Genomic DNA, 25617 nt, shown 5'->3' with positions numbered 1-25617 from the left:
CACCCACAGCAGAATAAGCAAAAAGGGAATCACCGTAAATGAAATGAGGGAGTATTAATGATTTGAATAACCGCAGCTTTGTTGTAATATGTAAATGTTTCGCAACCAAGTTCAGACGTTTCAACGCGCCATAAATCTTTCCACACTAGGCTCTAATGTGGGCATTAGACTGGGACACGGTTATATGGGAAAAAAGCGATAGTGTTATTTTTTCGCTCCCATGCACTTTTCGTGTTCCTTATGGATCCTATAACAACTGTGTAACTTTTCAGATCGATCGGTGGAACGCCCGATTTGCGCCCGATTTTTAAAGTTTCCATACGATTTTATATGGGAAAATTCACTTTTTCAAAACTTATTCTCTATAAATTCCCATTTGGGTCCTAAAAATATATCGATACATGATATTTGTAGGAAATTTTCCTGGAAAAAACTCTTCTGAAGACCGTAAGGCGCTACGATGCTTGTAGAAACAGCTATTCACCCCAAACTGGTTGAATGTCTGACGGACGGCTCACCATTGAATTTTACTAGTAATACTGCTGCAGCATATCTCCGGTATGAGTCGGTGCGTCCATCTGCCCTTTGTGAAGTTGGACCATTCCCGCTGCCAGCGGAGCATCGAGAATGACCTTCTGGTACCTCGTATGCCCCTTGTGTCACGTTGGTCGAAACACTCTCTGTCCTCCTTGATGGCGATGCTGATAGGCATCATGCCGGACAAGACACAGATTGCATCGTATGACACCGTACGATACGCACTCGCAACTCTCAGGCACATGAGCCTGTAGGTACTTTCCAGTTTACCACGGTAACTGTTAGTACCTAGCGCTCTGGATCACACTGGCCCACCATACCTAAGTATGGACGAAACCACGCTGGCAAGAAGTCTTCGCTTGCTGCCATAAACCGCTGAGCTATTGGACATCATACGAGATAGTGCTGTGATAGCCGATGAGGCCCTCTTTCAGGCATAGTCGACGTGACTCCCGAACGTGAGCTTGTCGTCCACCATAACCCCCAAGAGCTTCAGGGATCGCTTCGAGGTGATGGTGCAGTCTCCGACTTTGACCACCGCCTGTTGCTCCGATTTACGGTTGTTCACAACCGTGACCTCCGTCTTATGATGCGCGAGCTCCAGTTTCCTGGAGCGCATCCAGTCCTCGACCTTGCGTATACAGTGCGCGGCCGTCAACTCGACCTCCTCGATAGACTCGCCGTAAACCTCCAGCGTTATGTCGTCTGCAAAGCCGACGATCACAACCCCTACAGGGAACTTGAGTTTCAACACTCCGTCATACATGACATTCCACAACACCGGGCCCAGGATAGAACCTTGCGGAACTCCTGCGGTAATTGGGACGCACTTCTGACCCTCCTCCGTGTTGTTAACAAGTACTCGATTCTGGAAATAATTTTCCAGAATCTTGTACAGCGACACCGGTACATAGATGCTCCTGAGCGCGAGCGCTATGGAGTCCCAACTGGCACTATTGAACGCATTCTTCACGTCGAGCGTGACGATTGCGCAGTAGCGTATTCCCCTTCTCTTGCGCTGGATTGCTACCTCCGCCGTCTTGATGACGGAAGAGATTGCGTCCAGCGTGGACCTGCCCTTCCGGAAGCCGAACTGGTTACTTGCCAGACCGTGTACACCCTCCGTGTACCTCACCAGTCTGTTGAGGATGATCCTCTCAAGCACCTTGCCCGCGGTGTTCAGCAGGCAGATAGGCCTATATGCCGATGGGTCCCCTGGCGGTTTCCCAGCCTTCGGCAATAAGACCAGTCTCTGCCGCTTCCACCTGTCCGGAAAGAGACAGTCATCCAGGCACCTCTGCATGACTGCCCTGAACAGCCCGGGGGCCGTTTTTATCGCCAGCCTGATCGCCAGGTTAGGGATACCATCCGGTCCCGGTGCCTTGCTCACCTTTAGGGATTTGGCGATCACGATGAGTTCCTCATTCGTAACCCTTGCCTCCTCCCCTGCCTCGACACGGCTGTCGTCGCTCACGGATTGGATGCTCGGCAGGTTAGCCGACCATTTCTGGTCTATGTCTGAGATACTGGAACGTCGGACGTGAGACTCGAACGCCGGAGGCCAAGGACTTGGCTCGTGGCGTGGAAAGAGTCCCTCGATGATACGCTCCAGCATCGCTGGTGATCGCTCTGCAGGCGCCAGCGCGCCTTAGTCTTGGCCATTACGATCCTGTAGGCGTCACCCCACGGTGTAGGCGTCACCCCACGGTTTTATGTCTACTGCAAGACAAGTGTACTCGCACTTTTAGGTATATTGAAATAAATTTAGAATAGATCTCCCGAGATGGTCTAACAAGCCAGTCGTCGTGGGTTCGGCTCGGCTCTCGGCTCGGGAGAAACTGTTAGTGTTAGTAGGATCGTAGCGCTAGCCCCGCAATTGTCCTTTACACCAAACAGTTGACTGCAACTGTGTATAATAAACAAAAGGTCGAATTCCGAATCGAAATGTAGCACCAAGGCATTGCTTACTTTGCTTAGCATGGATTTCAGAATATTCTTACGAACATTCCTAGCACCAAATTGCTTCATTTGGTCAAACGGATGTTAGGATTTTTTTTTGTTCAATTGCTATCATAGCATGTTAAATTGCTCTCATATCATGTAAACACGTTTTGTTTCGTAACTTTTGTATGAACCATCGGATCAAACAGATGTCCGATGATGACCTAATAGCCTTCAAGCCATTCCAATTACAGCCAAGGAAATCAAGGAGCTCAACTCACGCTTTCACGCATTGGTTCCTCTGTCATCAAACGGACTAATTCTACTAAGATTCGAACTCATGACCATTCGCTTGTCAAAGCGTAATCTATAACCCTGAGGCTACGAACTTCTCTATTATTACCAAGTTTGAGTACAATCAATTTGATCATTTTGATACATTTTTTTCAAATTTATTCCTGATGAATAATGTGCATACTAAATATGTTATAACCTTCACCCCGTCTGGAAATGGTATATGATTCTGCCAGTAATAACAAAATAATTGGAACCATCCCGTGTCATCGGCAAATGGCGAAGTAAACACCAACTCGCCGGAGTCACTTTTGTGAAACATCCTTGGCACTTTTTAGTGCCCCGATATTTATAGAATTGAAGCAGTTGCTATTTTTCTACCACTTGCTAAAACGTTGCTGATAGTGATTAAACTATTGGATGGCCACTAGCTTAGGGAACAAACCACTTGACTTAGTTCGATCAAAATTATTACAAGTTAGACATCCTTTATTGTTTACTAGCTGACCCGGCAAACTTCGTCCCGCTCATTTTTGTGTTTAGTTATATAACACAGTGCAACAAAAAATGACTTTTTTCTGCCGTGGTTTCTATATATATTTTTTGTGTATTTTGATGCAAAACCAAATTTCTCCAAGATTGAACATATTTCAACTTAAGAGGCCACAAATGGCGCCATTTTGAATTTTTGAGAAATCGGAAATTTTTGATTTTTTTTTCGACACCATTAACAAGACCAAATATCAAAATTCTAAGATTTTGTCCACATATAAGCATCTTTTTAACCAAAAAAAAAAACGATCCTAAATCAAACAAAAACTGGCTCGAAACGGTGATTCTACGAAACCGGTTTTGGCATGGTTTTAGTATATTTCACAAAGCGAAATAATATCGAGTATGTATGAGCATCAATGGTAATGCACTAATATTTAAAACTGGTACTCAAATTATGTCTTATATAGAGTAAAAAGTCTCAGGAGTCGATTGGTAGGTGTCTGATCGACGTAAAATGTCAGCAACATATCAACTTTGTCCAATTCCCCTACAATACTAACATAGGTTCTCTCGACGTTAGATTAACTTATTTGAAATCTGTTTAGTGTAATATCAAGAGTGTAAGCGATACTCAAAGATACAATAGCAATTTAGCATCACATGATGCTCCCCCTCTTGCGGGAAGCGGGTTGCATTTTTGGCCAGGACCGGTCAAAACATAAAATTCTCGCTTCAGCTATGAGACGGAATCATCGCGTCTTCGATAAAGTCAAATGCGACCTCCTCCCCGCAAAAAGGCGAGGATCATGTGATGCCAAATTGCTATTGTATCTTTGAGTGTCGCTTACACTCTTGATATTACATTAGACAGATTTTTAATTAGTTAATTTAACGTCAAGATAAACCTATTTTAGTATTGTAGGTGAATTGGGGCAAAATCGACATGTTGCTGACATTTCACGTTGATCATACTCCTACTAATCGATTTCTAAGACTTTTTTACTCAATATAAGATATAATATGACTACCACTTATGGATATTAGCGCATTACCATTAATACTCAGACATACCCGATATTATTTTGCTTTGTGAAATGTACTAAAACCATGCCACAACCGGTTTCGTAGAATCACCGTTTTGAGCTCTGTTTTTGTCCGATTTAACATCTATTTTTTTAAAAGATAGGTAAGAAGATGCTTATATGTGAACAAACTCTTATAATTTTGATATTTGGTCTTTTCTACTTTTGGCTTCTGTACATCAGTTAATTTGGTTGTTTACCAGAAACTGAAAGTGGTCATCTTTGAATTCAAAATGGTGTCCAGGGTCAATGATTAGCTTCTATTCTCGATCGCGTTCGGCTGTTTTTCAGAAACCGGAAGTCGCCATCCTTGAATTCAAAACGGCTGTCTATGAGATACTCATTTTGGAAGGAAACCGGCTATTTTTGCTGTTTTCCAGAAACCGGAAGTTGGAAACCCACAATTCAAAATGTTGTCTGAGGTCGATTTGTGTCCGTATTGGGTAGTGCTTGGTCACTTCCCGCTGTTTTTCAGAAACCGGAAGTCGCCATCTTGGATTTAAAAATGGCATTTGGAGACAATCTCTGGCCTCTGAGCGTCGTTCTGGTTAAAGAAACACCCATATTGGGTGGTATTTGGTAATTTTCGGCTGTTTTCCAGAAACCGGAAGTCGCTATCATAAAATTCAAAATGGTGTCTGTGGTCGATTTGTGGCTCCGGTGTATCATTCTGGTAAAATCTCCCAGCTGGTCTCGAGGAACGATGCTGGCCTAACATGCCAGTCGTCGTATGTTCGAGTCTCGGCTCGGGAGAGACTGTTAGTGTCAGTAGGACCGTAGCGCTAGCCCCGCAATTGTCCTGTACACTTAACAGTCGGCTGCGAAGTCTGTGTATAGTAAAACAGAAGGTCGAATTCCGGTACGGAATGTAGCACCATCCGGAAAACACCCATATTAGAAACCGGAATTTTCCGTCTTAAATTTAAGATCTGAAGTCGAGTTTTGGTCCCTGCCCGTCGACCAGACCATTTTAGGTTGGTTTCCTGGTTGAAGTATCTGTTCAATTTATATGGGAAATCTCCCTCCCCTTCCAGAGTACGGTGGAATGTCAAACCACCTAGAAATTAGTTGTTTCCATTTACTTGATTAGTTCTTCAGCTGTGAATAAATGTAAGTTTCATTTGTATGAGCCCTCTCTTCAAGGAAAGAGCGGGGTGTCGAATCACCATAAAAATTTCTTTTCTTTTTTCTTACCCTCAAAAACCTCAACAAATCAAATCCTCCCCTCCCAGAAGCAGGAGGAGTGTCATACTATTATAAACATATTTATTACCCCTGAAAACAGTCACCTGCCAAATTTGGTTTCATATACTAGGTTAGTTCTCGAGATGTGCAGAAATTTGTGTTTCATTTTTATGGAACCCCAACCTTTCAGCGGAGGGAGGGATGTCGAACCATTTTGGACATATTTGTACTTCTAAAAATATCCACATGCCAAATTTGGTTGTATTTGCTTAGTTGGTTATCGAGCTGTGCGAAATTTGTCTTTCATTTCTATGAGACCCCTCTCTTATAGAAGAGGGAGGAGTCTCGAACTATCTTAGTCACCTTTCTAGGCCCCTAAAACCCTTATATACAAAATATCACGCCGATCGGTGCAGTAGTTTCCAAGCCTATGTGGTACAGACAGACAGACAGAGCTGCATTTTTATATGTTTAGATTTAGATTTGATATAGTTTTTTAAATAAAATCCTAAAATAACAACGGTACGAATTTGTATTTTGACAATCGATTTTAAATAAAGATTCTATCGATCATAAAGCGTTTCAATGTTATTATAATTGTTCCTATCGATAGAAACATTATTGCACTGTGCTGAACATTGGTAAAACTGTTAAAACCCTTGAAAGTGAATTACCAGAACTTGAATTAGGCTGCTGCGGCACATACAACAATACATATTTTATTCAAATTGGTCCAGAGTTGTTTTTTTTTTGAAATTGCATCATTTTTCGCAAACTATATTGAATAAAGTAGTCTTTTGCAAAATTCATAATTACTAATTTATACCGTAAAATTTTTTCACCTTCCGATTGTTTGAAGACAATCAATAATAGCAATTATCCCTGAGCACTTGTTGGTCATGAATACCTTTCGTGCGGATAATTTAGGTTGCCAAGTATCGAAAGAAGCAATCTGAAAATCTTTAATTTAGATTAAAATGTGTGGTTGAAGTATTGACAAATTGCTGAAATTTCAGCAGCGATTTAAACTCGTAACCAGTTTAGGGGTGTAAGAATATACGACTATCGATCGTAGCTTACGCTTACCAATCCATCCAGCAAATAGGTCAGGTATTGTGTGTGTCATCTTCATGGAACGTTCTAGATGGAAAATGTCGGAGCTGTGTTGAAGACGCGAATGCTAAGATGAGTACGCCTCAAACCGCGTAGTTGGAAAATGTGCAAGTTTATCGTTCACCGGGTTAGGGTTAGGTGTGTTGTGTCTCTCTGGGAATGCTATTCCCGGTACGTCGTAGTCAGCAGAATGATTTTGAGCAGCATCCAACAGAAGTATGTACTTTGTACACTGTTGGGAGTAAGCAGACTGATGACTGTTGTTGTTATTGAGCTGGCATATCAACTTGAAATTCTTGAGTAATGCCAATCTTGAAAGCTATTATTCATATTGCATGCAATCAATATTGAATGCAGAAAAAAGTTTCTTTGTTTCAGAATAATATTGAATGCGTGAAAACTCGTCGATGGAACCATATATAATAAAGAACATGACATCGATTTGGCTTTTTATTCCTTATTAAAAACCATTCTAGTAAACTACACTACCCACATAACAAAATCTTGCATTGAGCAAAAATAAAGCGTAATCATGAATATATTTATGTGGAATGTGTTGCATTTTCAGTTTTCATACCCGCACCTGGTACTGCAGTCTTCAGTTCGAGAATGCGACTCAAAGACAGGATATAAGCGAGAAATTTCATAACAATTCATCCAGCCTTTGGTGACACTCAGTCTCAGGTTGCAGTAATACTTTGTATTTACATACATTTTATAGGAATTTGATTTTTTTAACACGTTAATATCTCAGTTTAAATTCTAATTCTCTGTATAAATAATTACTACAATAGTAATATTTCTATGGAAATCAAAACGAAATATTATGATTATAAAGTAGAAAAAATCGAAGAAAAGTTGAAGAAAAATTTTTGTTTTCGCGGTCGTTTTTTTTTTTTTATTTCAAATATACAATATTGTTTAAATTACAGATATCACCAAACTCACAGAATATCACTGAGACAGCTGAGAGGGGTGTAACCCCAACTCCATACACGGCTTTGTGTGAAATCTCTTAGTGCGCCTTTTTTACACGAAACGGGCAAACCGAATCCGAAAGCTCCCCAGCTAACAGCGAATTTACATCCCCATAAAGGCTTTATACTCTGCCATTTAAATTGCCTTCCATGTGATCTCTTTTCGCCGACATCAGCCTCCATCAGCCTTACAAATCGGAATGGTATTTATTATGATTTTTATTTCATTTTCAACCATTCTTCGTCTTCACAGTACTAGCAGGCAGCAGCTGACGGTCGTATCCCGAATCAGGAGACGAATGTCCTGCCAATGGGTCGAAAGCAGCTAAGCGGAAGTTACTTTGCGCCGGCAGTGAGAAACGCTCTCCTACTGCTGCTGCTGCTGGCGCTGGGGGTGGTTTTGGGGAACGAAAAGATATTTTTATTGGAAGTAATGAAATAAATTCCCATCCACGCTATTAATAACATTTCAGTGGGCAGAGTGAAATGGATATTTTGTAGGCTCCCGAAAGATAGGCATGAACCAAGGCTTAATGTCGGATTGTGATGTGCGTAGCCTTGTGAACAGTGTGGGTCTGCACTTATTGCTGCGCATTTGATCTGTCGTAATAAGTATTTATTTCTCCTCTGTGGTGGCCAGTCGAATACGCAGGTAGTTTTGGCAGGATTTTTGATTCGGTGTGCACAGATGTTGTTTCATTGTAATGAAATAATCTCGGCACTTTAATACCGATAACAGATTTCACAAATGTTTTTAGTTATTAGTAAGTTATCCCTGGTACGATTCCCTGCATAAGAGAAACGCTATAAACACCCGAATCGTATTACTATTTCCCCAACAACTGTTGCGTGTTTCTGATAGTGGTAGGTAAATCTGCTGTTCACTCCTACAGCGAGGCTTTCTACATCGCCGAATGGCTGTTAATTGCGACCCTTGATGGGTTCTGTAATGGTGTTTAATTGGATGCAGGCTTGCTACCATCCGGAGTATTCAATGTTCGCTGGGTAGAGCATAAATCGTAGCACAACTGTTATTACCCTTGTGTTACCAAGGGTTGTTCGATTAATTGTTAACCATTAGAAGGTCTCACTAAAATACTTCTAAAAGAAATTCTTAGGCCTAACAGTGCAGGAGTAATTGCTAAAAATAAACTAGTGCTGATCCGAACAAAAAAATTATTCGCTAATAATATTTTAACAGACACCCTTCATTCTGTTGAAGCCTGGACTGTAACCGAACGTTAAATGGGGATCCCCCTCACAGTAACAACTTCAATAGGATGCTCCGCGTTGTTGCTCTATTATCCAAATTACATAGCTTACAGTCGGGAGCAAGTGAAAAAGTTTTAAGCACGTTACACTTTAAATGCATGCAAAAGTTTTTACAAGATGGGAAAATGGAATGGCATTCCGTGTATAGCTGATGCGAGAAGATCGTTTTAGGCTCTAATAGCGGCGCGCTGCCAGTGCGCTTTGCATTGGCTGCACGATTCCATTTTGTTTGGCTCGTGTTTTAAATGGAGCGTTCAACGAACCGTAGCAGAATTGCGAGTGCTTTTGAGCCAACAAGCCAGGGACAGAACAAACGAAATGGATTCATGTAATCATCCAGGAAGGGATTAAGTCAATGCATTAGTTTTATTATTTTATTGTTTTTTAAGGCCTTGCAAATTGCAAAATTTTAGCTCAGTGAGAAGTAAACAGTATTGCACTGTTCAGAATATCGCTCGTATTGTTTTTCTGGAAAATAACCTACAAATGTATTCATCACTAACTTATTTGAATTTTTTTTTTAAATGTTGTTCTATCATATTGTCTACAGTCCACAACCAAGTAAACCGAGCTTTTGCATTTCCTAACGAGATGAATGCTTATCTCGGACAGCTACGAATATAACTAATGATGCTAATTGAAAACTAGCATCGCCAATTAGCAGAACAGCGATTCAGTGGAAGTTTTCAGGAAACTACGCAGACTAACTAAACAAAGTGGATTCACGAACCAAATGCATGCAGAAGCAATAAGAAAATACCCGGAAGAATAATTATAAAGAAGAAGGTAAAAATACTTATAGCAAGATTTTCAGAACAATAATTTGATGCGAGATTTGGAGTAGATTGAAACGAACTCGTCTCAAATCATTGAATTCGAAAAAAACACTTGATAGACTATTTCAGAAACTGACATTGTACCTATTTGCTGCTTTTGATGTTGCATCTGATGCTTTTGACGAATTTTTTCCAGTTCTAAATCGCCTCCTAAAATGGTCTATTCTGATTAGAACGTTATACTTCAAAATAGCGTATATTCCGTATATGGGTCATTCCATACGAAGTGTACATGCCACTTGGACACGACCATCACAAATTTTGGGGGAATTATTCATTTGCTGTCTCTTTGTAAAAATCCCAATTTTGGTGTCGATTGGAATAACCCCCGCTCTCCAGGACCCCCTTTCTTTTTTGCAAAGTCGCGCAATTTTTGTCAAAAATCTCTTTTTTCTTTTTCTTACAATTCATAGACGTGAGATGTCCGAAAAAAATGATAGATGATTTTTGAAGAAAATATACCAAGGAATCCCGAAAAAAAATATAAGTTTTGACCGGAAGTGTTGCCAGATAAATTATTTTTGTATTTGAAAATTAAAGTTACATTTTTCGGCAAATGCAGCCCTTTCATTTTAAATTTGATAGTTTCATCGTGCTCCTTGAAAAATTTCACATAAGTAACAACTATCATCCCGAGGTAATATATCTCGAGATATAACAATTCTACGAAAAAAGTTGTAAATTTCGTAATTATTTTATTTTATAATTTATAGACGTAAGACACCCGAAAAATAGTGATAGGTGAATTTTAAGGAAAATAAACTAAGGAATCCAGAAAAAAGGATGTTTTTGCCCAGAAGTGTTGCCAGATGGATTATTTTCGTATTTTAAAATCAAATTTGCATTTTTCGGCCTATGCAGCTAATTTTATCTCAATTTTGATGATTTCATCGTGTTTCTCAGAAAATTTTACGTAAGAAGCACTTACCACCTTGTGGTTAAATGAGCCTATCTTAAGATATAACATTTTTACAAAAATTAATTACGAAATTCAAAACTATTTTCGTAAAAATGCTATATCTCGAGATTGGCTGAAATAAAATTGTCTGCATTTGCCGAAAAATGCAAATTAAGTTTTAAAATACAAAAAATATCTTTCTGGCAACACTTCCGGTCAAAAATAATATTTTTTCTGGATTCCTTGGTTTATTTTCTTCGAAATTCACCTATCACTGTTTTTCGAGTGTCTTACGTCTATAAATTATAAAATAAAATTATTACGAAGTTTTTTCGTAAAAATGTTGTATCTCGAGATTGGCTCATATTACCTCGGGATGATAGTTGTTTCTTATGTGAAATTTTTCAAGGAACACGATGAAATTATCAAATTCAGGTAAAAAATAGCTGCATTTTCCGAAAAATGTAAATTAAGTGTTCACATACAAAAATAATTTATCTGGCAACACTTCTGATCAAATCTTGTATTTTTCCTGGATTCCTTGGTAAATTTCCTTAAAAAAACATCTATCAGTGTTTCTCGGACATCTTACATCTATGAATTGTGAGAATAAGAAAAAAGAGATTTTGAACAAAAAATGCGTGACATTGCAATAAACAGGGGGGTATTCAAATCGACACCTAATTTGGGATTTTTCCAAAGTGACAGTAGATGAATAATTCTCCCAACTTTGAGCAAAATCTGTGATGGTCGTGTCCAAGTTTGTACTTTTTCGTGGTTACTTCGTATGGAATGACCCATATAATTCAGTAGGTGAAATATTTGAAAAAATCTCTACTAATATGTTTTCTATGGACTGTGAAAAAATATTTCCCAACTAAAAAAATGGTTTTCTTTTCGCCAGTAAATAAAAGCTTCAAACTGTATTTGCAAAGAATACATGTTTTGATTTTTTACGTAGTACTAGATTATATGTCAGTAGGGTGGTATACTATGGAAAGTGTAACGAACTCTCTTAAAATGCTTATTCTGTTGCTACCACTGAACGAATTCCAAACGTCAACATTTGGATCGAAAGATGAAGGTTTCTTCAAATTTGTATTATAATAGTTGACACATGTTTTTTGTCGTACTGTTAAGGCGAGGTGATAAAAGATGAGTTAAAACAAATAAGAACAGTACAAACGAATTTAATAGCGTATAATGAAATATGTGCGTTCAGTCTCTCGTCGGATACCCGAAAGACAACTTATCACTCTCAGTTGGCACGAGTGCGTACATCCGCTTAACAGACTCACTGTCAACGGCGAGCCCAAGTGGTGAATCGCCATAGGGTGGTCAGTTGCCCCAACATTTCCCTCCTCAATACCTGTGGTGTCCCTGGTACCACTGCGGCGGTCTTCGAAGTCGAGGAGAACGCCTGGGAAGAGGAACTACAGGTGAAGTCTCAGCTGCTGACTGGAAATCCGATGATGTGGACAATGATGAGGGTGAAGCACCATTATCGGCTGGCTCTGGGACGAGCACTGGCTCATCGTTCACCGGCGCAGAGGAGGCAGGTTCTGACATCGACGCAGTAGTAGCAAGGTTCCACTCATTAAGCAAAATCTCGAGCGGAATTTTTTGCGACTTAGTTGACGGCTGTTGAGCTGCAAACGAAGACCTACTTTTAAGCTGATTAATGTGCGAGCGAATCATTTTACTATTGTTGACCCAGATGTTATACATTACTCTGCTAAGTTTTTCCATTATGACTCCGGGCACCGAAACCTTATCTTCCGAAAACCTTATCTTCCTTGTTAATGGGTCGCAAGGCAGGCGAATCTGACACTGGTTGTGGTACTAATCTACGGGGCGGTCGCAGCAATTCGAGTGAAGTTCTTATCGGTCTGCCGTACATAGCTTCTGCTGGTGACTTGCCATCTGGCACATTTGGATTCGGAGTTGTTCGGTAAGTGAGAAGAAACGTATTTAAAGCCTGCTTGATCGTACCTTTCCCTTCCTGGATTTTTCGGATGGCTCGTTTGAATGTTTCCACGAACCGTTCGGCCTGGCCATTCGATTGTGGGTGGAAAGGTGCTGTCGTTATGTGCCTGATGCCGCTCTGGCAACAAAATTCCTCAAATTCCCAACTTTTGAACTGCGTGCCGTTGTCCGACACAAGAATCTCTGGCATTCCTTTGTTGGCGAATAAATCTTGAAGCAAGCTGAGTGTTACCTTCGTTGTTATCAGTTTCGTTGGGAAAATTTCCGGCCATTTAGTGTTTGAATCAACAACGATTAAGTAATATTCTCCTTCCAGAGGACCGGCATAGTCGATGTGAATCCTTTGCCATGGAGCTGTCGATTTGGGCCATGATTGTGGCTCTGCCTTTGGTGGCGAACGCGCTGCTAATGCACATTGGTGACAAGCCTTTACAAAGTCGACTATTTGTTCGTCTAAGCCTGGCCAAAAGACGAAGCTACGTGCATTGGCTTTCATCCGTTGTGCACCTGGAAGACCTTTATGCAATTGGATAATGCATCGCTTTCTATACTGTGCTGGGATAACTAAACGGTCTCCAGACATAACACAGCCTTGCACAATTGAGAGGGCTTCTTGGCGGTCAAAATAGCGTTGCATCTCCCAATCTTTGACATCCGTTCGCTTCTTAGGCCAACCATCGCTCACGAATCGATATAGTTTGCTAAGAGTCGGATCGCATTTCGTGGCTTCTTCTACCATTCTAAAACTGAGAGGTAAGTTTTTAGTGCTACTGACTATTACTGACCTTAAATCTTCTTCCAACGAGGTACATGCAACAACGAAATCTTCGTCTGGCTTAATATGCTGGTTGATAAGCCTGGATAGCACGTCAGCGTTCACAAATTTCTCAGTTGAAATATATTTTATCGAAAAATCATATGACAGCAACGTTAAAGCCCACCGCTGGAGCCGGTTTGCAGTGTAAACCGGTATGCCCTTTTTAGAGCCAAATATCCGTAATAACGGTGCATGATCTGTCTGCAATCGGAATCTTCTACCAAATATATATTTGTGAAATTTTGTAACAGCGAAGACAATAGCCAGTCCTTCTCTGTCTGGCTGTGAATATCGCTGCTCAGCTGCAGTGAGGGCGCGGGACGCGTGTTGAACCACCTTCATTTGGCCATCTGCGAACTTATGGCTTATTGTTGCTCCAACACCGATCGACGAAGCATCAGCCGAAACAACTATCTCCTGCATCGGATCGTAGTGTGTCAGTAAGAGCTCTGAGGACAGAATTGCTTTAAATTTTTCAAATGCACTCTGGCATGCTGGTGTCCACTTGAATGTAGATGTGCTGGATTTTAAAAGTTCATCCAAAGGGTAGCGCAGTGTTCTCATATTCGGCACGAACTTACCGTAATAGTTCAATGCTCCGAGAAAAGAGCGAACACCTGTGAGGTCCTTGGGAGCAGGCATATCTTTAATAGCTTGGATCTTATCTGGGTCTGGCCGAAGGCCTTGGCGATCTAGCATATGCCCTAGGTATCGGATTTTATGCTGTCCGAATGCACACTTTTCTAGGCGAATAGTGAATCCGTACTCTTGAATTCGGTGCAGTACTGCGTGCAAGTTACGTGAATGTTCGTTTTCATCTCTACCACCAACAATCACGTCATCTAAATATCCTGACGTATTCGATAGACCGGCCAGCATAGTGTCGATCATCTGCTGGAACGCGCCTGAAGCCGCCTTTACGCCAGGAGGGAGCCTATTGTATTGATACAGTCCCCGGTGCGTGTTGATGGTTAACAACTTCCGACATTCCTCATCTACCTCCATCTGCAAGAATGCATCGGATAAATCAATTTGGCTGAAGACAGTACAACCTGATAATTTTGAGAAAATGTCCTGCGGCAACGGTAGTGGGTACTGATGTGACTGAAGCTGATCATTGAGCCCAGTTGAGTAATCACCGCATATACGGATAGTGCCGTTTGCCTTTCGTACAACAACTATCGGTGCAGCCCACTCTGAGTACTGCACAGATGAAATAATATTTAACCGTTCCAAACGGTCGAGCTCTTCGTCAATTATAGCTTGCATTGCGTATGCTACAGGTCTCCTGGGTCGGAAAACAGGTTTGCTTGCATCCTTCAAAGACAGCACAATTTTTGTTTTTGTGCAAAGCCCGAGCTTATTGCTGAAAAGCTCAGGGTACACCCGTTTCAAAGCACTTATATCCTGAGCAGCACTTTCTATTTTATTACAAAATTTGTCCATAGGCAGTGACCACAGATTGAATTTATCGATTAAATCGATACCCAGAAGATTAAGTGAATTTCCCGACACGAATAAACGGCCATTTTGGGTGCATCCATTTAATGAAACTTTACCAATAAATTCGTATAACAGGCCTAGCTTCTCACCAGATGCAGATTTGGCTGTTTGTGTGGTGGGATTTGCTGCCGGGTGGCCAATCTGCTTCCACACTTGTTCAGAAATTATAGTAATATCTGATGCTGTGTCTAGCTGCAGACGAACAGGCACGTCATTTATTTTGACCCACACATATCGTCGCTTGCACTGTATACTACTAACAGCTAGCGTAACGGTTTGAATAGACAAATTTCCATTCCGTTGTTTGACCGATTTGAGGGGACGTCGGGCGCTTGAGCAATACCCTTCCTTATGACTCACCTGATGACAATCTGCACATTTGTGGTTCCGAAATCCGCAGAACTTTGAATTTTGCATGGCACCACACTTCCAGCATGGAGTAGCTGGCCTGTTCTTGTGGTTCCCTTGAGACGGCTGGGGACACCTTTGTTCATTCGGCTTTTTATATTGCTCCCGATAACTAAGACTGCTTTTCACTGCTTGCACTTTTGGTCCACTAGCACTGGATTCTATCATTGCAGTATCGTTTTTTAAGTTAATCAAACGCTGACACTCTTCCATCAAAGCTTCAGGGGTGACGTCGGCACAGTCTCCAATTTTTGTTAGCAGTCTTGTTTTCACTTCGGCGTCACACTCGGACTTTATTCCACACACAAATATTAGGCATTTGAATTGTTCTTCTGAAAGCTTTTTAATTCAACACACATCTTGTTAACTCGGCATGCATATGACACGAAATCTTCAGCTGGAACTTTTGCTGAAGTGAGTGCACAATAGCGTTTTTTCACGGTCGACTCTTTTGTCCCAAACAGAGATTTCAACTTCCCCACTGTATCACTGAATGAAAAATCTTTCGGTGTGTTCGGCAGAATATAGCTCACGTATCGGTAATGCTCATTTGTTCCCAATCGCCGGAGAAGTAACCTCACTTTTGCACCACATCGATACGTTCGGCATCTTTAGCGAATAGGTCCTCATACCTAGCGAACCAGGCAGCAAACGTGCTGCGAGTATCAGGATCGTATAGGAACTCTTTTATGTTCCCTGCCAATGAGTCCAGAATTGCCTCCGGATTTGGAGGGACGCTCACTTGAATGGACCCCATTGCATCGAGAAACATTGCCTCCTGTTGTTGGAGAAAACCTTGTTGCTGTTGCGCTGATTCGTGCTGGCGCTGTAGCAACTGTTTAGTAACAGCGTGTTGCTGCTGAAGCTGCTGTAAAATCTGCAGGAGGACAGGATCAATCGGCATCGCTTGCGGTTGACCGGGTTGTGCAGGAATGTGATGACGCTGCTGTTGGAGGTTATGTGGATGTGAACACTTGCGAACGCGAACAAAACTCGTAATACTTGTCGCCACTGTCGTACTGTTAAGGCGAGGTGATAAAAGATGAGTTAAAACAAATAAGAACAGTACAAACGTATTTAATAGCGTATAATAAAATATGTGCGTTCAGTCTCTCGTCGGATACCCGAATGACAACTTATCACTCTCAGTTGGCACGAGTGCGTACATCCGCTTAACAGACTCACTGTCAACGGCGAGCCCAAGTGGTGAATACCCATAGGGTGGTCAGTTGCCCCAACATTTTTCAATAGTGAATTAATGAAATGTTAGTTTCAAAACCAATCATGTAATCACGCAGCATGCAACAAATCACCAACTCGCTTCTATAGCTGAGAACTAGCATGGAATAGTATAGAATCATATGTGCCATGTGCCATTTTTAATGTATTGGCTTGTTCCTTTCACTAAACAGATCTTGAAAACTAATCTCTTGTTCGACGGGTGAATTCTTCTTCAAACTTTTGGTATAAGAACTAGCATATATTTTTAATAGCAAAGCAATGAAACAATAAACTTGTATTCAATTAGAAAAACAGCGGCTAATCTGTTCGCAAGGTTTATTTTAGACACATGTTGTGAAAGGATTTGAGTTATGTCATCTTTCAAGTTTCTCAAGATGCCAAAAGATATTATAGAAAATGAATTTCTTATTGAGCGTCTTAGTGGAATTGGATATAAAGAAAAGAATTGAAAACATTGACTATTCTCAATAACAGATTTTTTTTCGAATGTAATGAGAATTTTTAAAAATAAAACTCATTTCGTGTTGGCAACCAATGAACTAGACCGATGCACAGTGTTTTGCCCATAGGAAATTAAAAAAAAAAATTTTTTAGTGGTTTCCATCTATTTCATGGATCGATAATGAACCCGAGAATGGCGGAATGCCGGTTTTACTACTACGTGTTTTTTTTCTTCGTGAATATTTTGATTATGAAGCAATTTCAGTTGATTTACCAGGTTATTTTCATCATAAACCTTCAGAAAGCAAGAATCTGTTACAATCCTTAAGCATTTGGGATAGGTATAAGCTAAACCGTGATCATGATTAGTCAAAGAAGGCATCTTTAAATTCCATTTAAGTTTTTTCAACTGCAAAAAATCCTTAATCCACTTAACGAAGCCCGGTCAAGCACTGATTTTGGATGGGGACTTTTTTAAGAAGACAACTTTTGAGAGCTACTACTTGATGGACTTGATTGGAATATGCTGGTAAAATTTTATTTATTGGCACCCTTTTATAAGAAAATTTCAATAAATTGGATAATGGTAGTCTGAGAAAATTCATATTACTGTCAATTGAAATATTTTTCAAAAACAATACTGTACAGAAATAATTCATGACCATCCTCGCCATACAAGTTGAACCACCGTGCGGTTGAGTTCTTAGTTATGCATCCAAATAACATTTTGCATCGTGTTGCGGATTGGAAAAACGATAATCACACTTTTCTCATGTTGGATGAGAGCAAATAGCAGAAGGTGTCGCACTCTCAGTCACGCAACAGTTTAATACGCTAACGCGTGTTGCATATTGAAGCTGTGCGGCTAGGAGACAGCAAACTTCTGTTCCTACTGACTGGTGGCAGATATGAGAATGGAGCTCGAAATTCTGCTGTAAAGTCGAATTAACCGTCGTCCTTGAGACATTACAACATTTTGAATGAAGTGTGGTGAATTTTCTAAGCGAGAGTTACTCGATCAGAAAGAAAAGACAAAAATGTAACAGAAGTTGTTAGTTTGTTACGGGAAAAACCTTACAGGCTGTGTTTTAAATTTGGTCCCGTTAGGTTTTAAAATAACAGAAATTATAACAGAAATGATTCTACTAGTATCCAACACATATCAAAATTTGTTACTAATATATCAGCTTTCTAACAAAATAAGATAGTATATAGAACAATATAACAACAAACATTGTTAGAAACAACAGGTTTTGATAAAAACGAAAAATGAGTTAGACTTGTGTCAAAGCTACTTCATTTCACGTTTTGTTGATATAACTCATTCAGATTCAATTTTGTTATCAATTTTATATGGAAAAATACAAAATGGTATCAAAATATGTTATTTGTATCTCACGTTGATAGAAGTTTGTAATCTTTTAGTTATTCTGATCGGGTAGTGCAACACATCCAATATTCGATTTAAATCGTATTGATTTTGTTTTATACCGAACATTGAACTACTGCGTATCTCAGGCCGGTTTTGATCACAGATGCAACTAATAAATGGATAAGAACCATAGACTAACCTAATTCAATTATGTGTAATAATCTCTTAAAAGGACGATTAATGCAACTTCAAATTTTATTCAGTTAAAGCATATTCCATGATACTATGTCAGGCGTACGATGCAAGCATTAACATAAAATCAAATTTTGTTTTGTCTAGTTTTTGGCATCCACGTGTTGTAGCTTGAAATGAAAAAAACAATTTTTTTGGAAGCAGGTTTTAAAACACTATTCTGAGTATTAAATTCTGATTTTGAATCGAACTACAACCGTCTTTATAAAAAAAGCGCCCCATCATTTTTAAGAACCTAATAGAATAAGATGTTTCTTTAGAATATTGATATCGAGCTCTAGATCCAAATTTTTTTTCGTCCCCTGAACGCTGTAAAAAGGTTAGCTTGGCTTCTCCATTGATTTGACAATCGAAGGGAGCGCATGGTTCACTTTTGTGGTAAGGAGGTTTGGAATTGGTGGGAGCTTTTGACGCACTTGTGCATACACTAGGGGCACCATAATTCACAGGGACAGTTAAATAACTATAATCTTTTGTTTTTGTTTTTTTTTTCAGTTTGACCATTCGGGCTGCATTTTTAGTCTTCTTCTTGCAATTTAGTAAAATAGCTCGGCTACTTTAAAAAAATTATCTCACACTCGCAAACAACAGAATTAGCAACCGTTATTGAAATTTGCAACCAGGTTCATCACAGTCTTTTTTCTCCAAAAGTCTCGATTTTGAGAAGGAAGCGCACACAGGCTTCTTCTTGCATGCATTCAGAGTTACATCACAAGCCGGTGATATTGTCAAGCATGTGAAAAACGGTTGTTCAGCTTGAAAGATGTACACTACTGACATTGGGTATGAAATAGCAGGGTGTGCTTATCTGCAATATGTGCCTTAAGGGATAATAACACAAAGCTACCAGAGAATTAATGGGTTGATGATTGCCTAAGACACAGGTCCTGAAAGAGTTTTTATTGCTAAATATAGTGAAGGAATTTTATTTTTTTCGCTCTGTATATTGGTTTCGTGTGCACTTCACGATAGTTGAACTAAATGCTATTTTTGATTTGATTCCCAAAACTGCAGACAATTATTGTTGACATATGCCAGATGTAGGACCATTGCTTACGCAATAAAACTTTTTTGTTTACTCATTTTTTACCTTCGTTTTACCTTTGTTATACTAAACAAAGGTTATAAAATCGGTCGAAAAACGCAAAATAGATCCAAGATCCGGAGGGCCGAGCCGTATATACCATTTGACTCAGCTCGACGAACTGAGCAATGTCTGTTCGTGTGTATGTGTGTGTGTGTATGTATGTTGTCTGTATGTATGTGTCGCAAAATACTAACGCACCTTTCTTATAGAACGCAATATCCCATTTTGATGATCTTATATGCAAATGAAAGCTACTGTGCTCCCCCAGAATGCTACCGAGTGGATTTTTGATTAGTGGCTTAGATTTCGAGATATTGATCGAAGAGTATTTTTCTACATAGGATATTTAACTTTAAAAACCAAATGAATCTGTTGAGGGCCAAGTCTTGTATACCAATCGACTCAGTTCAACTAAATGAACACTGGCTGTATATATGTGTATGTGTGTATGTACGTGTATAGGTGTAAATATGTTGTTTATCTGTGTGGTTTATCAAAATGGAACAAAGAAAAACAAGAACAAATCCCACATTTCTTACAGAACGCATTATCCGATTTTGGTGTATACAAGTGCAAATGCAAGCTCCCAAGCTCTTTAAAACTCATACTGAGCGAGTTTTTTTTATTAGTTGCTTGAATGTTAGAATATTGAAATCGGAATGTTTAAACTCTTTGTTTTTCTCTCGCTCTCTCTTTTTTCAACCGCTATTTATTTCTCAAAAGAAACTAAGAGTAAAAGATATCTTTGCTGTGTTTCATACTCTGTGTAGTGCGTCCTAACTGGTGTAAATTAATGATCTTTATGTAACAGTTTTCAATATATTTTAGAGGGAACCGGAATGTTTATTTGAGTCCGCTTCTTACTCACCTGATACACTACGCTTTTGTGTATTATAAATATTGCTTTCTAATATAAAAGTCAGTGCAAACAGAGTATCCATGTTATCCCACTTCTCGTTGTCGCAGCAAGTTTTATAAAGTTCTGAAATTGTTTTGGATTTTACCATACAGCCTAGGCCTTGAAAAAAAGTAACGTTCTCGAATACACTTTAAAAAGCCAGAATCCTTAAGTCTTGCGAAAAACCTTCATTTTCAAATCATACATGTGAAATAGAATTAAACTGACAACTTTCAAAAGTTGTTATATGAATTTCAATGAAATCTAATAGTATTTGATCCTCACAGATTTTATCAAGATTTTTGTTGATTTCTTGAAATAATCACACGTATGATTCAAGCATCTTTTATACGGTAACAAAGCAATTAACGCGTTCGTGTATAATTCTGAACTATAATTTCTTGAGAGGAAGTTTTTTGACCTTTGCTGCAAATCGTAGGAAATATTCGATGCTAATTCACGATCTACAATCACTATGTTCTTTCCTAGACTTTGTGATTTTTAAAAACGAAGCCATTGTGGTATTTTAGCTTGGATTATGAGGAATTATATCAATAGTATTGCATTGAACTGACAAACATATTTGCTGCTCTAGAATGAAATCTGCATCATTGTTATCTTTATTGTTTCTGGGCGTTCGGTTATGTCAAAAATTTATAAATTGTTTCTATCCCAGACAGCTTAAAAAAATGGTTTGGGGTCGAAAAAACATAATGCAGACTCCAGTGATGACATTCACAATATTTGTAAAAACTACGTCGAGGTTTGATTCAATGATCGTATTAGGTTCATCCTCTGGAAAACTATCTTAAAAATTAAATTTTAAACGATTTATGGTTTACTGGCATAATAAGTTTATGTGTAGTAATAGTTAGTATAACAAAGGTTTCTGCACTGCTAGGTGGATTGATTCAGGTTTTTTTAGAGAAAATTTTGTTTTTACCACAAATGATCAAAATAATGGTCACAGTGCAGTGGTCCAAATCATACAAAAAAAGAAGTTTATTTTTTCTTTGTTTGTGGGGGCCCTCAAAATCTGCTCCCCGCTCATGATTCCGGCTTTGGTCACATTAAGTTGTTTTGTCAATTTTCAAATATTCCTTGTGCCTGAAGTATCCATATTGGATGGTAATCAACCATTTTTGACTGTTTTTCAGAAAGCAGAAGCTTCCTTCTAAGTCGATTTTTGGGTTCTGTGCATCATCCCGATATTTTGAAGCTGTTTTCCCGAAAAACTTGGTTGAAATATGTGTTTCATTTATATGGGCCTCTGTTCAGTTTCCGGGGCTGGGATAAAGGGGGGGGGGGGTTAGGAGGTATATTTGGGGGGTTATGCAGAAATTCATGTTTGATTTGTATGGGAGCTCTCTCTTCCGGAAGATGGAGTGGTATTAAACCACTATAGAAATATTCCTTGCTCCCAAAAACTTTCAAATACAAAATTTGGTTCCATTTGCTCGATTAGTTCCCGAGCTATGCAGAAGTTTTTGTTTTATATATATGAGAGTCCTCTCTTCCAGAAGAGGCATGGGTATTAGAGCTAATCACTTTTCTCGGCCTCAAAAAAAAAAATTCAAATTTTCACGCTGATTGGTTCAGTAGTTTCCTGGTCTAAATGGATCAGACAGATAGACAGATTAAACTACATTTTTATATGTTTGAATATACATAAAAATCATCATTTCAATTTTTGATTGGATTTTAGTGAAGAATTGCTTTATTTAATCCACTAGTTTGTTTCGGAATTCTTCTATTCATTCTCCTAGTGTATTCATTAATATTCTTTTGATAATCATACAATGCGAACCCACATAGAAATTACTATATCAAAACTATTCACACATCACACGATAGCCCCCATTTGTATCAAAGAGCATCCAAAATAAAATAATCATGTACAACATAGCCTTAACAAAATAACCTACCCAATCTGGTATGCATCGCGAGCGACACGTTTCTTATCATTTCTTTGCATTAAACTTCATCGTTATCAGATTTTTTCACCTCCTTTCACTAAACAGAGAGAAAAGAAAACCCCTTGACATCTCCCGTTTGCGGTTATCACGATTAAACCGCGTCAGGCTTTTCATCTGTTCAACGCAAAGATCCAGTTACAACGCGATGCGATATGTAGAAGAAAAAATACCCTTTATCGTTACTATCGTCGCTGCTGGCACTGCTAGTGACAGTGATTTGCATATGCAAATAAGAATGGTTGGTAGCACTTCGAAGGTTATAGCGGCTCTTACAATTCAGCGAAGAAACTTGTCAGGTCATCCACAGCCACAGTAGTGTTCAGTTGCACACTTTTACCAAGTGCCTACCATACAAAAAGGCTTCCCCGTGGTGGTGTTGAGAAACCGATTTGAATGCAATGAATTTTTAAAGCAATACGTCGTACGTGCCGGTTGTTATCTGCCTTTGGCTGCCGCTGGATTTAGCCTTTTCACCCGGTGACAGCTCACAGGGCTCATACTTGATCCACCCTCAGATTTGCGTAGCGAGTAAGTGCTGAGTTGCCTTTGATCGTCGTCGGTAACGATTCTAATAATCGGAACGAATCGGAATGCCGTTTGACGCAGCGAATGCTTTGTAGATTTGATTGGCGGTTTGCCGAACGTTGCTAGCTTTGTTCGGCTCAGATAGAATTCTCGAATTCAGAACCTGGCATCGTTGAAAATACATGGTGAAAATTAACTAAAATATAAACACATTCCTGTCACACACCAAACATCAAACGGATTTCGCTTCTTATTCCCAATTCCTCGACTGTCTGTTAAGCGTTCTGTACCCATCGTTGCCGTTGCCCTGCACTGTTGGGTCGACTCTATGGCCCAAACCTAATTTCCCTACGCCCGTGATGCCGGATGCGATATTATGATTACCAGCATTCTTTTCATTCCAGCGGTGGAAAGTGAAAAGCGGTCAAAGGAACCTCATTTCGGAGGCTCATTCCCACTGCCTGCTTATCGTCGGCTATTTTGCCTCGACGTTGTTTCTAGTAACTACGATAATAAGGTTGGCCTTTCGCGAATCAGCTCGTTTCATCATCAATTGCGTTGAGCATATTTCCATTCACGGCCCAAGATAATCTCCTTTTTATGGAGGTTATAAAATTTGTCCTTTCGAATCGCGTCGTACGGTTCGTTTTTTTTTCTGCGATGGCCGGAAAAAGAGTACCGCATTCGTTCTCAAAAGCCAAGTGAATGCAGCGGAACTCTTGGCGAAGGCATTCAATTGGAAACGTAATTTTTTCCTTCATCCGGCGATTTGTTGTGCACGACGAGCGCTTCGGATTTGGCTGAGGACTCCGTGATGGAGTGAAAGTACCCAGCAGAAAGAAGTACGTGGCAGTTTCGCCGATCGGCGGAAATTCATTCCATGTATCGACTTCTGTTCTTGAACTTCAATTTCCGAAGCCATGTCAGCTGAAATAAAGTATTGTTTTTGGTTGTGCAGTTGCGCATGTTTCGACATGCGGTCGGAATTCCAATATACTGTTATTGCGGAGATTAGCAGGACTAAATAAATAGGTATGATGGAGGTAAAATAATGATTTTCCAATAAATAACTCGAATTTAGTGCTTTATCAAACGTGAAAATCTGACAATAGTTTATCTGAGGAATGATATATATTTATCAGGGAATAACATTATCTAGTTGGTGCGCTTGAAAGGATGACTTAACAAAGTAAGTAAAACCAAAGGCCCAGCTACACACACGGCGTAATGACGCCTTCTCCATATAAAATAGAAGGCGTTATCGCCATCACGCCTTCTTTTTTATATGGAGAAGGCGTCCTTACACCGTATGTGTAACTAGGCCTTTATACTGAAATTTTGAAATCTGAAACATAGATCTTTTATTCTGTAGAAATTTATGTTTTCAACTAGACGATACATAACTGTTCCTTTTTAGGGAAAGTCTTTGAAATATTGCATCTCTAAATTAAACAAATATTTAGCAAGCGATCAACCGAAGGTCGACATTTACGCTTCGACAAGGTTCAACAATTTACAAGGTTCGAACAATCAGATTTCAATTTTCTGCATTTGGACGGGTGCGTAGATGATTTTTCAATCGATTGCTGCAAAAATGACGGAAATCGGTTGGAAACTGACTGAGTTTAAACCGTTTGAAATTGGACAATTTTCGTGACGCTTTCGATGTTTTCGGTTTTCGAAATTGGATCCCTGTATTGAAGTTGGACCTCTGTATATGCTGCCGTAGGACATATTCTACGTCAAAAATTAATTTTCTACAACTCATCCATAAACAACATTTAAGTAGAAATTAAAGTATCTCAAGAACACATTTCAAAAATTTTGCCTGCTGAAACGGATACGTTTTTCTGAAAAATAACGCTTGAATCAAAATGGAAAAAGTTGATTGACCTCTACTCGAAATCCAAAACAAAGTTTCAATCAAATCCAAAAATACTCATAATTTGTCATTAGTGTGGTGAAATATTACTACATAAAGTGGGATGTTCAGTCCTTAGGTAAAACCAGAGAACGGAAAAGGAATTCCCGTTCCGGGACAAACTGGAACTAATCGTTACAGCACGAAAACCTTCATTCTATCTACATTGGTCAGGTCCGGCGGCGTATCCCCGAAATCAAGAAAATAAAAACAAAACCAGTCAATGGTTGTCAGTTTTACCGGCATCAGCCATCACATGTATGTCAGATTTGGTCAATCTAACTCAAACCGGAGGTCTTTAATTTTGAATAAAGGAGACAAAAATACGTCCGTTTGTCTGCTCTGTGCTGTTTGACCGAATCGATCCTTCGCTTTGATCCCTGTCGGGATAGGTGCTGTGGTCTTGTGTCCACTTCATGTTGTGAATTTCGATCCTGTGTGGGCTGGCGGCATTTCTCCCTCATTCGTGTGTGATTGGACGAAGAATTTCCGGACCAATCAGCCGCTATTCGATGGGCCATGACAATAATCCTTCAATCACGTTAGGTTGCGCCTGTTG

At 39.6% G+C, this 25617-nt stretch overlaps 2 protein-coding genes across 3 annotated transcripts in view; one reads left to right on the top strand and one right to left on the bottom strand.

Annotated features, from left to right (window-relative positions):
- LOC129732403 (uncharacterized) overlaps positions 1-25617 on the top strand; it is a 596785-nt gene that overhangs the window by 78208 nt on the left and 492960 nt on the right. The window lies entirely within an intron of this gene.
- Positions 12402-15512, bottom strand: LOC129728382 (uncharacterized protein K02A2.6-like). Its single transcript, XM_055686820.1, has one exon. It carries the CDS (start codon positions 15510-15512, stop codon positions 12402-12404), a length of 3111 nt encoding a protein of 1036 aa, XP_055542795.1.

Source organism: Wyeomyia smithii, chromosome 3 (genome assembly GCF_029784165.1).
Source record: "Wyeomyia smithii strain HCP4-BCI-WySm-NY-G18 chromosome 3, ASM2978416v1, whole genome shotgun sequence".
Taxonomy (NCBI): domain Eukaryota; kingdom Metazoa; phylum Arthropoda; class Insecta; order Diptera; family Culicidae; genus Wyeomyia; species Wyeomyia smithii.
This window is presented reverse-complemented; position numbering and strand designations above follow the sequence as displayed.

Excerpts from the sequence above, each read along its gene's own strand:
- LOC129728382 (XM_055686820.1), bottom strand. The coding sequence starts at position 15,512 with ATGATAGAATCCAGTGCTAGTGGACCAAAAGTGCAAGCAGTGAAAAGC.